At 41.5% G+C, this 18,029-nt stretch overlaps 1 protein-coding gene across 1 annotated transcript in view; it reads right to left on the bottom strand.

Moving 5' to 3' along the window:
- Positions 1-18,029, bottom strand: part of pawr (PRKC, apoptosis, WT1, regulator) — a 64,214-nt gene that overhangs the window by 10,925 nt on the left and 35,260 nt on the right. Inside the window, exons 2-3 of the mRNA XM_044020673.1 lie at positions 10,841-10,966; positions 1,640-1,674 (exon numbers count right to left, since the gene is read on the bottom strand). Coding sequence (XP_043876608.1) covers positions 1,640-1,674; positions 10,841-10,966 — 161 coding nt within the window. The remainder of the gene's footprint in view (positions 1-1,639; positions 1,675-10,840; positions 10,967-18,029) is intronic.

Genomic DNA, 18,029 nt, shown 5'->3' with positions numbered 1-18,029 from the left:
TTTTCAATGATTCGTCTCTTTTGGCACGACTCGGCGTGTTTTATTTTTTTTTAAATTATATAATTTTTTTTTTTTTTGTACCTGCTCTGACGAGGTTCCAGTCGAGCTGAGCCGATACTAACATGTGACGTCGTCAGACTGCCGGCCACTGATTGGTCAGAGAGCGTAGCTGCAAGAGTCACATGAGCGACGTCCGACACAGGAATCAAAGCGAACAATGCCGAACTGTAGATGAGTTAAAAAACTTTAAAATCCCGTAAAAAATGCAAAAAGGAAAAGTCTAAATTGTCCATATTTAACAAATCTTTTTTAATTTAACTGATTCTAATGATTCATTTACACCAAAAACAACTGCTTTACAAGTCACTAGTTAAAATGTCACGAATGTTTCATGTAGCCACGCTACAATACCAAAGCGCATCGAGCCGAACCGTGGCGCGCCGGGACTGCACCAACTAACCCACCTAACCCTTCTTTTACATAATGGTATGATCTGTCCTCGCATATCATTGGCCATTGTGCACGTGGGTCATCAGAGGAGGAGAAAACCTGGTTTAAACATCCATCAATGCTTAAATATCACTCTGAGGAGCATTAACACTCTCATAAGCTTTAGTGGGAGCATGTTAATACATTTCCATTTAAAAAATTTCTTTTCCACATAAAAATTGACTTTCTTTTTAAAGAAAAACATGTGTACATTTAGCAAAGTTACACAGTGCTGCTTTAAATTAAACATCTTGGCTATTTTTCCAGCCCCTCCTTTAATCTTTAATCTTTCATGTCTGATTTTTATTTCTTCTGGCAGTGTAGAAACGACTGAGGGCAATCATTGGGAACACATGTGTGCTGGCTTTAAACATGTCAGTTACAAGTGGAGACGCTCATCATCACAAACTGACAAGTGCTGCAATTAGAACCTGATAACGTGAACGGCAGCAGCAGAGTGAGGCTGAAAATACACTCTCAGACTGAGGAGTGCGGGAAAAGTATAAACATTGTGGATAATACTGACATAAAGCAGCGCTATTTGCATGCCGGACTGACCGGAGAACATAAATAAGCTGTATAACGTCCCGACGTTGGGTTGACGCTGCGTGTTAAATTATGCAAAAGCCAAGGGAATATTAAAATGACACATTTTTGACTGGGGTTTGGTGCGTGTGAGCCGACACATCGAGGCGTGTTCTCCACTGAAACCAGAGACGAATAAGTTTAAGTCTTTCAGCCTGACCACAGTCCACCTGGCAGGTCGTCCAAGAAAAACCCTCAGCGCGTCCAAGTGTAGCCAGGCCAGCTGATGAGAGCGGCGGCCGCAATTACACGGCCAGATTGAACGTCAGCTGGTGAACTTGGCCGATGCCTGCTGGCCACGACTTCTCAATTTGGTTGCAAATAATGGAAAATAAATACATGCTGGACACACACAGAGGTCCTCAACGGGTTTGAAGTTTTGCCGTCTGCATTTTCAAGCGATAATAAATCATTTTTTGATTAAAAAAAACAAACAGTGAAAGACAGATTTTTGATCCTCCGATGAAGGACATTATTTTCTTCTGAGTGATTGTTTTTACTTTTTTTTCTTGTAGTTAATGACTCAACAACTTTCTTGATTCCTAATAACACAGTGGATTCTTACCCCTTCTGCCGGCTGCTCGCACATTTCGGAGTATCCTGCAAAAAAAAAAGAGAGAGAGGAAAAAGAAATGAGAGGAACGTCTTGAGATAGAAGATATAAACCTAAATATTCATATAGAGTCACAGCAAAAAAGCATGACAAGATGCAAATTTGAATTCACACACATAAAGATACAACTTGTGCAAAGACACAATCATAAACGCAACATTTCCCTAGTTCAGTGGTCCGCAACTGGTGGCCTGAGGGCCAAAACTGGCCCGCTAAAATTAATATCTGTGCCGGGTAGATGGAAAATCATGCAGAATTCAGAGCTTTTATTTGGAAAAAAGATGCCACAAGTTAATGTTTTTGCCATTTTTGTACAATATTGAACAGTTTAGATTAGAAGAAAAAAATATATGTATTTGGACTCTTTGAAGAAAATCAGTTCTGAGGTTCTTCCAATGTCCAGTTGTATCTACAATGAAATTACTGCTGCTCTACGCTAAAAAGACGACATGAATAGGGAGACCAATGATTATTTTCAGAATTGATTAATCCGCTAATTCATTTCTCGATGAATCAAGTACTTTTTTGGTCCGTAAATATCAGAACATTTTGATCAGTGTTTTCCCAAACCTGGAAATTATGTCTTGCTTAATCCGCAAACGAAAATGATTCAGTTTTAGTGATTTCTTTGTCATATGGGTCAAAGAAACAAGAAGATATAAATTTTTAACCCTCCTGCTGCCTTGTGTGGGTCATTTTGACCCGACTAAACACAAACAATGAGTCACATGATGTGGAAATTCACATTTCCATCATGGTACGGTCCGGTTTGGTACAGTAAAACGACTTCCATAGGATATTTACACTGTTCACTGTTCAGCTGACTGTTGTGTCGGACCGTACCATTTTTACTCTGGTATCTCAAGGACAGGGTGCCAAAAATGGAACAATTTAGGATGGTTATTTTGGTACTATTCCTAATAGGAACGCAAAAAATCGAACCGTTCCACTCGGTGGAACCACAGCTATTCAGTGCATCTCTGTTGCTTTGTGAGATTTTAAAGTTTCGGATTGTTGCCAAGTCTTAAAAAAAAACGTAAAGTTTTTTTTTGTGGTGTCAATCCATCTGTTGTGTTCTTGTGCCTTGGGTTGTGTTGATTCACCAAAGAAGGCGGATTAAAAGGAAAAAACAGAGAACTCCATCTACAGGATAAAAGACATTAATCAGCAGCAGCAGCATTTATAGAAAGCCTTCAGGTGTCGTCTGAACTTGTGAGGATCTCTGCGGCTGAGAGTTGATATAAAGATGGAGGCGGCTTTGTTACATTTAATGGCTCCTATAGCCCCGAGTAATGAAAGGCAATCTTGTTTTGCAACATGAAGGTGCATGTTTATCTTCTTTCCCCCATTATTGTATGATCTAAAAGGTTGTTCAGATGTGTAGACCTCCTCCAGAAAATGAGCTACATGTCAGAGAGCTGTGCGAGATGAATACGCATCTCCCTCTTTCCTGAGGTCTTGTTCAGTGAAGGGTCTCGGGGTTTGATTGAGGAGCCTTGGGTTCGCTTCAATCTGTCAGAGCTTGGCTTCGAAAAGGATGGAAGGGAAACATCCAGTGCCCGGCGACTCCTGCCATTCGCCGGCTCCTCCGTCTCAGAGACACATCATTCATTACCCGCAGATGAAATCCTGACCCTCATCTGTCCCTGGCTCAGACCCGGATGGATTTACTGAGACTTATGAGGGCAGTAAGAGATCAGTCAGCAGCAGCAGGAGGAGCAGCAGATCCTGGTTCAAGCAACACTTTGGGTTTAAGTGCAATGTGATGAATTTCTTGTGAAACTGACATTCTGTAGGATTTGGTATAATCCGTGGCAGCTGCCAGACCTGCACTCAGGAATCTAAAAATCAGATAGATGGTGTGAACCGAGCTCCAAGTTCACACTCTGGATAAAACCCACTAAGCTTAAAGAAAGCAGGGGCACTTTAACGGGCAACACAATCTCACTTTTCGAAAATTCGAACCAGGTTGTTAAAACTGGGAATGGCAGTCTGAAGTACATGGTCCATAATAAGAGCAATACATGATGCAGTGATCCCGCAATAATTGATATACTGTGAGAAAATCATTTAAAAATATGATATAATATCTGTGTAACTGAACAAAAAGGAGTTGCAGGAGTTCCATTGACTAGTTAAAGGTCCAGTTGTGTAACATTTACATGCTTTTATTAACAGTAACTGAACAAACTAATGATAAATATGTTTGTATACGTTATTTGTAAATATACATGACCGTTTCCATGGCAGCTCACCAGGGAGTCGGCTTCACACAGCCCTCTAACAAGGTAATTATCCGAGTTAGGTTTCCTTTCCACTCCGGCGCGGTGGTGCTCCGTCCTGGAGGGTTTGGACCTTCAACTCCTGGAAGTTTTCCCTCGAGGTTCATTTCTCAAGAGATTAATGTTGGCGTGTGACAGGCCGTGTGGGTGGTTTGAGGGCGTTTTAGTCCATTAACTGCAGACTGGCTGTGCGTTAAAGGCCCAGTGTGTAACATCTCGGAGGGTTTACTGGCAGAAAATTGAATGTACTACCCATTACTGTGTTTTAAGTGTGTAGGTGTATAATAACTTTAAAATAAAGATGTTTTAGATGTTCTATTAAATCTCTCTTTTGACTTGTGTTGGTTCAAAATGAAATACTAAAGTCAGAACATGTGTCCCTTAAATCAGCAAACAACATTTTTTTCCAGAAGCTAAAAAAGGAGCCAATAAGAAGAAGCTAAAAAGCTAGCAACTAGTTTTAAAGAAGACAGTAGCTAGTTGCTCAGAAGCTAGCTGTTATAACAGAGGTAATAATAAGAAGAAGAAGCTACAAAGCTAGCAGCTAGTTTTTAAGAAGATAGCTGCTAGTTGCTTAGATGCTACTTGCTATAAAGGAGCTAATAATAATAATAAGCTTAAAGGTTAGCTGCTAAAAGGAGCGAACAATAACAATAATCAGAAGAAGCAGCAGATAGCTTGTTGTTTTTTAAGAACAAGCTAAAAAGCTAGCTGTTGGTTTTTAGGAAGAAGGTAGCAACTAGTTGCTATGCTAGCTGCTGTATTTTCTAAGAAGCTAAAACAAACTAGCCTCTAGTTCAGGGGTCTCAAACTCTCAAATGTCATGAATGAATTATGACACTTATTAATATTTGAGGTGTGTATTTGACTGAGATCAGATTTTTTGTTGTTGTTATTGAGTTGTTGTTTTTATTATTGAGAAAAGACCAACATGTTATGACTAAAATGTGACGTGAATGACTAAATACGACAAAGACTGACAAAAGAATGACACGATCCTGATAAGTAAAGGCCACTGTAGTTCCCTGACTCACTAAGGAAAAGGGTTTAGTTAGCAGAGAAATCTTCCATTAGCACTTGTTGGATGTCTAACTTCTGTTTTGATGAAGTAATGACGGAGATGAGTCCAAGGAAATCCGATTAGAGCACTGTATTTGATAAATTAGTGGGTTGGTACGATGATCCCACCTCAATGTAGAACCTGTGGCCACAAAAATACTCTAATTTCAATACAAATCACAGTTATCCAGGGTGAGTACTTTGCAAATAGCTAATATAATTGGAATTAAAATGACGTTTATTGAAAAAGGGAAGGGAAAAAAAGGCTGTCGACGACCAAGGTTTCAGCTCAGTACCGTGTCTCCGAGTGAATAGATAAGGGGAGAAGTGACCCAGTAATGACAGGAGAATACGGGAAAATAAGAAAGAACTCGGCCCTCTACAAAAGAAACCATTTCTAGTTGAGATATGGTGCATACAGTTTTCAAAGCAGTCATAAAACCCTGGTTCCTTCTTGAAAAGCGTACAGTCAATACAGATCACGGCGGAGAAATAAAGCAATGCTGTCTAAATGTAAATGTGTGTTTAACCCCTTGCATTCACAGCGGAGCATAAATGGAAGAGTCTTTGGATATAAATGACCCAGAAAACCCGTCCAAAATGCACCAGACACCAGAAAATTCACCCGTTTCTCTATTCCATCAAGCATCCTGCTTCAAAGGCCTTCGGCAAACCGTTGACGATCAATTGTCTGGATTGATGATTTTTTTTGGAGGTAAAAGGGTTTGAAATTTGGGTCAAACCAACAATGTGAGGCAGGGTCACGGTGGTCAGCAGATGTTGTGAGGGCCGTGCCAGTCATCATTTGGACATGATGGGATGCAAAATCAGTGGCGCTGCAACAAATGACCTGGAATGACTCGGCAGAACGAGCCAAAAGGAGAATTTTCTCTCAGTATACGCAAGAATAAATCAAATGTTAGGTGCATACAACGACAGGAAGCAGCAGAAAGTTGTAGTAAAACCCGAAAATGTCTCCAAAGGTCAACGCAGACTCTGGATTGAATTAGTTGAAGGACAAAAGACGCAAATACAACAACAAAAACAAACACAAAGTCCTTATCCTGACTGCGTGTTCTGACATTCAGAATCATTAACTTACTTTGTCATTGTCGCCTTTACAATGACAAAAAAGACTAATCACATCATCAATCACAGACAAAACATCCAACGATTAATTTGCCTTTTTACTTGGGCACCTTTTGGCAGTGATTCAACGTGAGCGTCCTGTGTCTGGGACACAAACCTGGCCGACAAGGTCAGGGTAATTCAGGCACGACCACTTCACTGCACACAATAGAAGCCTGTGCGACTTTATTCATCATGCTTGAGCTGCTCTGACAGCTCCCATAAGCCCCTCAGCACAACTCTAATGAGAGCGTACAAAGACGAATATCAACAATGAAACGAATGCTTTATCGTGACATGTCAGACAAGTACTAGTTTCTGTGTGTTTTGGCGCTTGTCCAGGACACAGCTCGAGCACTACTCAACTCTACTCTAGTCATTAGAATCAGTTCATTAAAAAGATCTGTTCAGTACTTCCTGTATGACCGGAGCACAGACTCCGCCTGACAATCATTGAACTGAAATACGACCGATTTGGCTCACAATCGCCAGCTTTTTGGCGAATTTGTCGGCGTCCTTCATTAGAAAACAGGTCATGCAAAACTATCAATCAGGCGGGGACAAAAAGGACTTCTGAAACTGCCAGAGCAGGTACTAGAAAAAGCACCCTGTACCAGGTAAGATCCCTTTCTCTCTCTGTGTAGTTGACGCCCCCGATTTGGAGTTTGACGAACTACCAATTTTGATCCCGCGCCGAGTTCCAAATTTGACCACAGATCCTAGATGGAAATCAGTGAGAAAGCATTTTCTCTGACCGCCACGACTCGCTCTCCTTTACTTCTTCCAGTTAAGCTCAGGTCTTCAAGATTCCTGATTGAATGACCTAGAAGAGACTTCTCTCGTCTACTCAACTTGCTCAAGCTCCTCCTCGTTTGTAACTTGGTCAACCCAGAGCATACGCCGGTAAAACGACATCTCCGAGTCTGAGCACTAAGCGACCGTGATTCACAGCCGTAGGGGAGGGTAGACCAGACAAAGGCTTCTTGACTGTGATGGACAGTTTTTGACTGTTGCTTATTGTACGTGTCTTGAAAAGCTTATTCGCCGTCAAATAGTAAAAAAGTCGAGTCAAGAACTGTATAATGGAAAAGCAGCGCCACTTTGAAAAGCGTGTACTTTGCTTACAGCAATTTTCTGAAAAGGATTATAGTATAAACTAAGACAAAGATAAAGATCCCAATTTAACTGGAGGCATTCACGCATATTCCAGAGTGAAAAAGTACATGACTAGCATTTAGAGAAGAAGCGGACAGACCAGTGAAACCACACACACACCAATGAAAATCATAGTGCTGCAATTTATTTATCACTGTCCACACGTTTGTCATGATAATTATAAGCTACACTTTCTGATTTTTTACTGTTGAACTGTCCTGCTCTTTTGTAGAAGAAATGCTTTGCAGCTTTCTCACACACACACACACACACACACATGCCATTTCTTTTTTAATTAAGATGCCAAACTCAGTGGAGCTGCAGGCGGAGGGGAAAAATATGTCAAAATGCCAACAGAGAATGTAAATGGGCAGCTGAAGATGAGAGTGAGACAAGCCTGCAGGAATTTATCTTAACCTCTGGCTCTTTCTGGGACTTAAATGCATCTACTGTGTGTTAGTAGGAGATAGAGTAGTGTACATGTGGAAAGAGTAGCAATGGCAGGCTTCACATTTATCATCATATCCTTTTCTGGCCTTGTAGCTCTGCCCTCACAACAGTGGAATTTTATAAAAGCACTTATTTTAAACTTTTATTTATTAGTCCAATTTTTTTTACGTCAGCAAAAGTGTCACAGAAACAAATTACCAAGCCCGGCTTTATTATAATTTTCTTGCGGTCATGCATCACCTGCCCTGGAAACAAACCCAGATGTTCCTTTTTTTTTTTTTATTTGATAATGTTAGCTCTTTGAAACGTGTCTTTGCTGGTCTCCACCCTGCCAAAGATGAAAAATATTCATGCATTTTCCATGGTTTATGGAACAGCAGAGCTTACAGAGGTTTCCGTGCAATTAAATGCATTGTTTCAGGCAACGAGATTTGTCTGCTGCTGTTGCTGCTTAGTGAACATTTCCCCCGTTGCGCATAAGAGATGCTCAGCAAAGGCACGGTTCTTCTTCTTTCTTTTTTTTTTTTGGACTGAAAGGTGCAAATTAAATATGCAAATCAGCCTTGTTAAACACTTTTCAGATGGCAGTTCTGTGAAAAAAAAAAACTGAAGCACTCTGCTGTGGTGACGGCGCCGCCGCCGCCACATTAAAAGTAGATGATTGCGAGGAATGTTCCATATATGTTTTCTGGCAGCGGGAACCCCGCAACAGGTTTCCATGTCGGACTCCAACGAGCGGGAGGCGAGGCTTGATAAACCAGGACCACATGTACTACTGAAACAAATCCACGTGTCCCGGGCTGTCACACGGCGTGATACATGTCTGCGCTCGGAGACGCACACCGAGCGCATATATCAAACTATTTACATTGCGGGCCTCGCCAAAAAGTACATCATTTACGGATTTTTTAAAAAAAAAAAACATCTGATAAAAAGATCCTCTCTGGAGTTTCCATTATGTGTTTGCGGCTCCGTTTGGGTTGTGAGCTGCTCTGGGGTCGCAGAGAAGACAAACGACGACAGGGGAAGAAAGACTGATATGAACCGGTTTATCGGTGAAGTAAATGTACAAATATGTGGATGCTCGGACCACAATGTAACTAAATAATTCAATTTCACGGTTAAGAATTGTTTAAATTAAACTTCACTGCTTCTCCAAACTTTCCTTTGAAACTCTTTGACAACAAGCAACTACTTTCTTAAAAACTAGAGCAAAGGCCTCAAACATGTGAACTTCTAGTCTGGTTTCAGAGGGAAAACAGTCTAGGAAACGTTAACTGCTGCAATTAAAAATATAAATATATATAAAAATGTTTAGTATGATATTGCATGGCATTGTCAAAGTAAAAGTGTTTGTTTTGATACATAGTCCACGAGAAAAAACACATTTATGACGCAAAATATATCGGTAAATAACAAAACCAGAAAATTGTAATTAAACTATAATACATTTTGATTTAATAAAACATTTGTATAAAAAAAGGATTATTAAAAACATTGTTCACTGCTGGTCAGTTTGGGCCAGTTTCCATTGTAATTTTAAAACAAGTGAACTCGAGGCTAGAATTTTAGCTTCTTACAAACTATATCAGCTAGCAGCTACCTTCTTTTCAACAACCAGCAGCTAGCTTTTTAGCTTGTTGTTCTTATTATTATTACTAATAATAATTAGCTTCTTCATAGCAGCTAGCCTCTAAGCAAATATCTGCTATCTTCATAAAGAACAGCAGCTACTAAAAACCAGCAGTTTCTTAGACACTCGCAACTAGCTTTTTAGACACTAGCATGTTTGTCTTACAATAGCGGTTATCTTGATAGTATATTACCTCAAAAGCTTGTTTTTTCCCCAGTTTGAGCCTTAATCAAAATAATCTCACTCATGCAGAACAGCCGATCTGTCTGGAACACAGGCTTTTTCCACAACAGAGACATTTATTCATATTTATTTGATTTCACTCAATTTCATATCAGCCACATTATTTTATTACTTAATAAATGGAGCATGGGGTTTCAGACGTTGTTCCACAGCTGGATGCTTTTCATATTCTCTATTGTTGTCAGTTTCTTATTAAAACATAATTGTGTGTGGGTCTGTGTGTGTGTGTGTGAAGTGAGCACTACATTACCTGCACTACACTAAGGATTATGGACTTAATAAGCAAATTAACAAAGAAATTCAGAGGAAGTCAATTTTAATTCATAAAAACTCCCTTTTCATAGAATACCACAAGTTATTTATTTGGGTTTTTTTTCGGAAAAATTCATGTGAATTTGTGAAATTATGTGAAATATCATAAATATGATTATTTTCATGTCTGTTTCTAAAAAAAGTTGGACTCTTTTTGTATGTGTTATATTAACACAACATGAGTTAAATTTGAACACAAATACCAATTGCATCTTGTTTAATAGACACTTGTGTTTTCATCTATATTCTATATATAGATTATTTTTTTGATTTTTTTTTTTCCTATAGCAAAAAAGGAGACGATAAATAAAGTATTTTGACAAAATTCAAAGATAATTCATTGTCTGGGAAACATTATTTCAGCAATTCTTACTGGAAATCTTTCATTTATGCTCAAATATGAGGACTTTTTTACTTATGTATTGTTCAACCCTTTCACTATTACTGTATATATGCACATATACGCACTTCAGCCAATAGGAGGCGCCCTCTCTCTCTCTTTTTGATTGATTGATGTTTCCCATCATTGACCAGATTTCACATTTACAAGGATGGAAACAGAAGAATCATGCTGCAATGTTTGACACAGATTATGGAACAAAAAAAAAAATGGACTAATGTTGCCGTGTTTTCTCCTTATCTTGTTTTTTTTTTTTTTTTTTAAGTGGTGATGAAACACAAAGACACATCAGAGCAGCTGCTGGCGTCTCCCTGAGCAACAGCGCCTCTGTTTGGCAGCAGAAATGCATCATAAATGCATCATAAATGCATCAGTGTGCTCAGGTAAAAGCAGACGACGGTGCTTCTGCTACAAAGACTGTGAAAAAAACCCTGTAAATTGCAAAAAGAAAGAAATGTGATTATTTCCTCCCCGGTGGTGTCACTTCTCACCATGAAGAGGCCGGTGTCGGGGTCGGCGACCATGGTCTCGTTCTGGAAAGTGTTGGCCTGGACCAGCTCCTCCTCCTCCTTCCTGTCCTTCTCCCCTGCGTCGTCATCATCCAGCTCATCCAGACTCTGAGGAGGAGGAAAGAAAAAAGGTCGTTAGATGGAAGAAAAAAGCTGATTCATGTCACACTGCAATTCATTTTACTGTATTTAAATAAATAAATACATTTGTTTACTGTTTTAGTACGTATATTGTCATTGTAGGTCATTTTTCTACATCTCCTTTTACTTGAAATTTGCATTTTTATTATTTATTGTATTACATTTTGCTTCTATCAATATGACCTTTTAAGTGTCGTATGGTTATAAAACAAGATGGAGGATTACCACATGAAAAACCATGAACACATTAACATTTTATGGGACGAATGACAACTTTTATGATATAAAATGTCTCTAAAGTTCATGTTTTACTTTACTACTTGGATTGTTCTCAAACTGCGGATGAGACTTGAAAATGATTTACAGTGGACGCGGTCAATGCAACAGTCAAAATAATAATAATAATTAATCTAGTATATTAAACACCTACTATTTCTGTAGTTTTGTGTTTTTATTTACTTGAAGAGATTATTTGTACTAGATTTGCAAAAAAAATAAAATGTTTAAATGCAGTCGTAGCACTGTGTCAGCATTAGACTAAGAAATCTGCTTCTCCGACAAGAATCTTGACATTGTTTTTTTGGCTTCATCTCTAAAAAAAACACAGTAAAAATCTCAGACTGACTCTGCGACTTCTCCCTCTGACAGATGGACGCTGACAGGCTGGGTCATTCCCACCGTAGCGGCAACGCTGACCCCTGCCTCTCGTCCCTTAATCCTCTTGAGACGCGATCAGGAACATTGGCTCAAACGCGACCCAAACACCCCGACACTCGAGTCTCATCGGGCCACAGGATGATGACGCCTGCTCTGAGGCCTTTTCACCCCATGAGGACAGTGTGTGTGTGTGTGTGTGGGGGGGGGTTCTGACCAGTGGAATGTCCACAGAGCAAAACATCTCTTTAGCAGAGGGGTGGTGAGGTTTCTTACACATTAATTGATTGATTGATAAATAATAGTTTTAATTGTTTGTTTCTGCATCAAATATCTATATTTTCTCATCTATGACAATAAAACTGAATATCTTTGATTTGTGGGCAAAATTTTGCAACCAATAATGGGAATTAGCTTGAGTATATATTGGAAATCTATAAGCAAATACTCAACTGAAGCTCAACTTGACTTTCAGAATTGGCATTAACATCGATCCTCATGTAAGTTTGACTGTTGTTGACACTGATTTGTCTCCTGTGGGCACATGAGATCAAATCCGGCTTCTTGTGACTCTTCACAAGAACAAAATCATGTTTTTAAAGTGTTTTACTCGACAGAATGTGTCGCATGTAGAAAGAAAAGGGGTTGATTTGAAGCCCTACTCACGCTGCTGTAGCATGTAGCATGAAAACCTCCCAATACGATACCAATAATATCACGATACAGCGATTCCGTGATAATCAATCATATAGCGATACATCGCAGTATCTGTCCAACTAAAGAAAAGTTTAAAAAGAGAAGTTAAAAGTGCAGGATTTCTCTATTTATTCACAACATAAACTCCCTCTTCTTCTTCAGCCAGGTAACTTCCACCCAAGTTTGCCCTCATTCATTCATTTCAACAGCGCCACCGTGAGGAGACATGAAGTAGCGATGCCGTAAGCGATTATCGTATAGCATGAGGAGGAAGGACAACGATGTTTTTCACTGTGCCCTAGAGCAGTGGTTCCCAAAGACTGGGTCGGGAGCCACAGGTGGGTCACAGGAGATTTATTTTGGGTCCCCAGAAACAGTTTTAACTTAAGGATTTATTGAAAATAATGTGCATAAAATAAAGATTGTGGAAAGTGAGCTGCTCAAAATGAAATTTAGTTGATATATTAGTTGAGAAATGGCGCTTTATAATGTGAATTGTGTCGTGAAACACAGCCCTAGATGATATCAGCGTGGTTGCAGCAGATCACAGTCATGCTGGCTCAGGAATTGTTCTCGAAATCACCTCCAAATTAGCTTTTTTGGAGGACGGCTCGAGTCCATATCAGAACAGAGTCCATCTCAAAAAAGGGCCCTAATTCTCCTCGCACTTATTAGCGGCGTCCTATTCGCATTTCTCAACAGCGGAGCGGGGCTGCAGGGTTCGCGGGTTCAGCCGTCGGTGAAGACGCATCGCGTAAACACGGCTCGACATTAGGACGGAATCGTCGTGACGAGAGACAGGGATCAGGATCCAAACTCCCACCGGGGCACAAAGCAAACCAGTCTTTCCTGTTCCACGCTGCCCAACTCCACAGGCCCTTTCTTGGTAAAAAAAAATAGTCCTGCAAAGGTTAGTAAGGAATGCAGTCATTTGTGAGGCCTTTCCTGCCCAACGGTTTATCAGTCGTCCACAGGGGAAAACATCCCGTCCCCTCCTCCCCCCTTTTCTTCCTCTTTGCCTCTCACTCGGCGCTGAATGTTTAGTCCTCTCCTCTCAGCTCGTCGTGTAACTCACACCATCCTCATATCTGACATGCTTGTGCAGCAGAAAAGGAACACGCATGAGGATGTTTTGATTTGTTCTATATATGCATTGCACGTGTGTGAAATATGCTGGGAAGTAAAGAGTCTAAGGGCATAAAACAGAGGTCAGTCGGTCTGACTAAGCACTCAAACTTGCCTGCAATGTGGAATTAAGGAAACTGCAAAGTTTACTTTGGACTGGGCCGCGGCCCATTTCGCCTCCGTAGTAATTCCAACTCTTTCTTGTTTTCTTCTCGTTCCAAATAAAAGGGAGAGGAGGGAATCTCGGGCGCGAACCTTATAAGGTTCCGCTTTTGCTTCGTGACATCATCACAACCGAGTCTTGTATGTTCCTCTGGTCACTTTCGTAACCCTGGGCAAAACGATGTGTGGAGGGAGGGATGAATGAGCGGCGGCTTTGGCTTGGAACGCAACGAGCTATGTGGTCGCCGCTTTCATCGCCCCGAAGGATCCAGAACGGAGAAAGTTATGTTTCAGCATAAATAACGGTATTAAATGACAAGGTTTTGTTACTGTGGCACGGAGAGAGGCCCTTTTTAAAAGAGATTAAAGTTACTCAATCAAAGTACAACGTCTGGCTAATGAATCGCTTCCATACTCCGAGTTGACACTTCACACACGGTTCTTATTAAATTGCGGGGTCATTTTTTTTCAACGCTTTGAAACTCAGCTCGTCATGTTTTCGGCTGAGAGGCTTTTATTCCTTCTCAAAAGGTCACGTTTTAGTCTCTTTAGTTTCAGTCAGTTTGGATGCTTTGTGCCCACGTTGTGTGAACATGGTCACCATCGCCACCATTGGAAAGGACAGGGCTGTCACTTCTTATTCCAAATTCGATATCAAGAACATGAAATGCACGCTATCATGTCATAAGCGCCTATTTCGGTAGCACCCCTTGGAATCCAGCAGGGGGATTTATTACCATTCCTGTTACTATTTATCACCGTTTTGCAAACTCCGTCACATTCCTTTCATCCGATTAAAGTCCCAAAAATTGCCCAACCTGATTTTTTTTTCATGCGCTTTCGATGTCAAACGGCACATTCTCGACAATCAAAGCTTGCGTCGCGCCACGGAACCACGAGCTGCCGGTTAATCAAGTGAAATCAGCGAGTAGCCAGACCTCAAAATGACTTTACACGAGAATAAATAAAATCAGCAAACAAACAGGAGTCTGCGAGAGATTGTGACCCAGAGATAAGACGCAGCGGCATTCCAGACGGGCTCAGCGCGGCTGGACACACATCATGAAGAGCTCTCAGTGGTTTTTGTCGATATCCTTGCACAGTAGTTGTGCAGCGGGGGCGGCGGTTTTTCCTCCGGAGTCTGGCTGAGTGTGTGTGTGTGTGTGTGTGTGTGTTTGCGGGGACTGAGAGGACAGCAGTGGATCTGGACCCCTGTTTGAAACCACTTGGCCCTGTGTCGAGTCCTCTCTCTGGAGCTGTCTGATACATTAGCAGGCTGATTTTCTTCCCCCTCTTACTGATATTGTTATTGGCCTCTAAAAACCCTGCTGTTGCTCAGCCTCTACGACGAGGATTATACCCAGAAGCTTTAGAGACGTTTCACTGGGGGCCCACAGAGGAAATTAAAGTTGACGATCGCCTACTGCGACGGCCGCAGTCTTTACTGTAGCGCGACGTTGGCCAGTGGAGGGCTTCTCATGGACATCAGAGACTTGTAGGAACTCTAGCTCCAACTCCTGTGTGACCTCTCTGGCCATTGTAGCCCCAACAGGTCCATATCTCCTTATGATTCAAGCAAGATTGGAGATCTGCAATGAGATCTAGATGCTTTTTCTGACATTGTCTGGAGACGCCACGTCGATGAGAACTCACATTTCCAGATGAGAACGCGGCAGGAAAAGTTCTGGCTAATTCACGGTGGAGCTACGTGCAAAACTGAACCCGTAAAACGACCGAACCTTTAAGCACACAAGCCACGGTTGGGGTTTTGGGAAGTGAACCGCAATAATTCGGTACATTCAACCTGTTCAAATGTGAGCATGGATTGAATTGTGTCTGCACAGGCCAGCTAGCGCCACTAGCTAGCTAGCTATCCAATTAGCCTGTCACCGTATGAGTTGGGAGAAGAGGGAAACCAAACGGAAGCCACACAAATATAGCACAAGGACGTCATCTTGTAAATCCACAATGTGGAACCAAGCAAAGCTCGTCAATAAAACAGAAACCGTCTGCAATCGTTGTTCAACCCGAGTTAAGGCATCACGAATGTCCAATTACGCCGCCATCACCCAGGCATCAGTGGCAGTTGCTGGTCTTTGAAACAAGAGGAGCTTGTTTATATGTAAAATTCAACTCCCACTGACAAAAATGATGAACGAAAGAACAACTGGAACAAGGAGATTTTCTTTGTTTTACGTAATTAGCCGAATACGGAATACGAATACGTGATAAACGGCTGATTCTGAACAAACTAGTGACTCGTTCCGATCGAGTTCTAGCGCACGTTTAGCATTGAAATGTAAATACAACACAGTACATCATTATTTGACCACATTATTTAGAGGAAGCCGAGCTTCCCCTTGTCGTCTCACTATACTGTCGTACCGTGTGAACGCGTTTTGTGAAAACTGTGTCCATCCTGAGAGTGTTTTTGTTTGTTTGAGTTGCAAATTTAATTTACAGCTCAAGTGAAGTTTCTAAAAAAGCTCCACTCACTGCGAGCGAACAGAGGTTCAGGTGCAGAGCGGGGAGACAAAAGCGCTCTCCCAATTTCAAAGTCAGCGAGCCGTCAAATATGATGCCAAAGCTGTTATTTTACCATTCCTTCAAAGAGGAGACTGTCAGACACCTCGTTAGCGTGAATTAAAAAACAGCCTCCTGCTGAGACTTGGCGCAAACACCACCACAGAGTCGCGGTCGCGGCCGCTCGCTCTGTGACTGCGAGCTTTAAACACCAGCGCGGGCGCCGCGTGTGCTGCCGGCTGAATACTAATCTGCAGCACGGCGGTATTTTGCCCGTCGACCTGCAGGTAACAAAACAATCATTTATGGGTTCGAGCCGAGAATTCTGGAGGGGTAATAAAACCACGAGGAGGCAGCTGGAGGTAGAGCGGTGCGACAGTGGGCGGCATGTCGGTAATGAATGACATTAACCGATTACATTTAATGTCGCGCAATTAGCCGAGAGTGAGGGCGACGGGTGTGATTGCGTCGGGGTGTTTTTTTTATCCTTCTTTTTCTTTACGTAACTGCAGAGAAAATGCAAAAAATTTGCTTATATGTGTTTCATTTACTCAGCTTGTTGCAGAGCTGGAGATTATTGTTATTCAATTATTTTTATTCAGCTAAAGCATCGAAATAAGCCATGTGTGGAGTCTGAATAATGTGTTTTTTTCCTTCAGGCAGGAGCGTCTTTATCTGTCTTCTGTGTATTTTCTTACGCCTCGTCCACATAAACACACACGTCTGTCGTTAAAGGCCCATTAGTGACTCAGCGATTTGTTATCACTAGTCCGGTCCAACTTTATTTATAAAGCAATTGAAAGACAGCAGGGTTGGCCATAGTCCTGATCACAGATGTGACAAATAAAAAAACCCTTCTGTTACCGATCCCAGACCGTTTGTGATATCTAGAAAATTCAGTAAAAACTATGTTCTGGCGATCTGTCCAGGGTGTGACCCCGCCTTTCGCCCTATGTCAGCTAAGATTGGCACTTAACCCCCGCGTGAACCCTCATGTGGAGGATAAAGCGGTAGAAGACGGATGGATAGCGGAACGCAGAGAATAATATACTTGTCATTGACAATAGGACCTCAAGATTCCCCGGCGCACCGCACGTTTGTGACATCAAGTCTTTTTAACTCATCTGAATCTCCATGTTCCTCTCGGTAAAGACGGGAGACAAACACGATGGTTTAAACATGTGTGCGCTGTGTCCCGACCACAGAGCGCGGCGCGGCCGTGATTCAAGCCAGAGCAGGAGGAGGAGGCGGCAGGCGGACGACTGCTGCTGCTGCTGCTGCTTATCCCAGCAGCCTCTGCGCAGTCCTGGTTCGGTAATAACGGGGGCCGCGCCGCTGTGTGATTCGCCGAGGCTGTGGGAAGCGGTGCTGTGTTCCGTCTAAAGCCCTAATCTTGTTTTCGCCCCAGTGCTGGCGCATGCACACTTCTTCTTCTTACATCCTTTTTCAATCTTACATCCCATCACAAAATAATCACAGAAAGGAGGGAAAGCACTTAATTCTGCACGTTCTACTTTGTCCACATGCCGTCCAGATTTTTTTTTAAAAAAATATATATTTTGCAGAGAAGCAAATAGTCGACGGACACATGTTACACATATTTTATGAATGTTTCCAGAAGAATCTGGCAAAAGAGAACCTGTGCTTATTATAGAAGACTACAAGGCATTAAAGGTACAGTCCTCTAAAATCTGTAATGATCCGTTCACAGTTCACGAATATGGGTTTTAATAGAACCGAGAATTCACTGCAGCCACTGTCATATTTTTTTCTATCCAACATGTTTAATCTTCTTTTTTTCCGCCCTCTTCATAAAATATAAAAAATACACAAAATTGTGTAGAAAATTAATAGAAAAGACACTCATTCC

The sequence above is a fragment of the Solea senegalensis genome, linkage group LG3, assembly GCF_019176455.1.
Source record: "Solea senegalensis isolate Sse05_10M linkage group LG3, IFAPA_SoseM_1, whole genome shotgun sequence".
Lineage (NCBI taxonomy): Eukaryota > Metazoa > Chordata > Actinopteri > Pleuronectiformes > Soleidae > Solea > Solea senegalensis.
The sequence above is the reverse complement of the archived record's forward strand: the minus strand, read 5'-3'. Positions and strand labels throughout refer to the sequence as shown.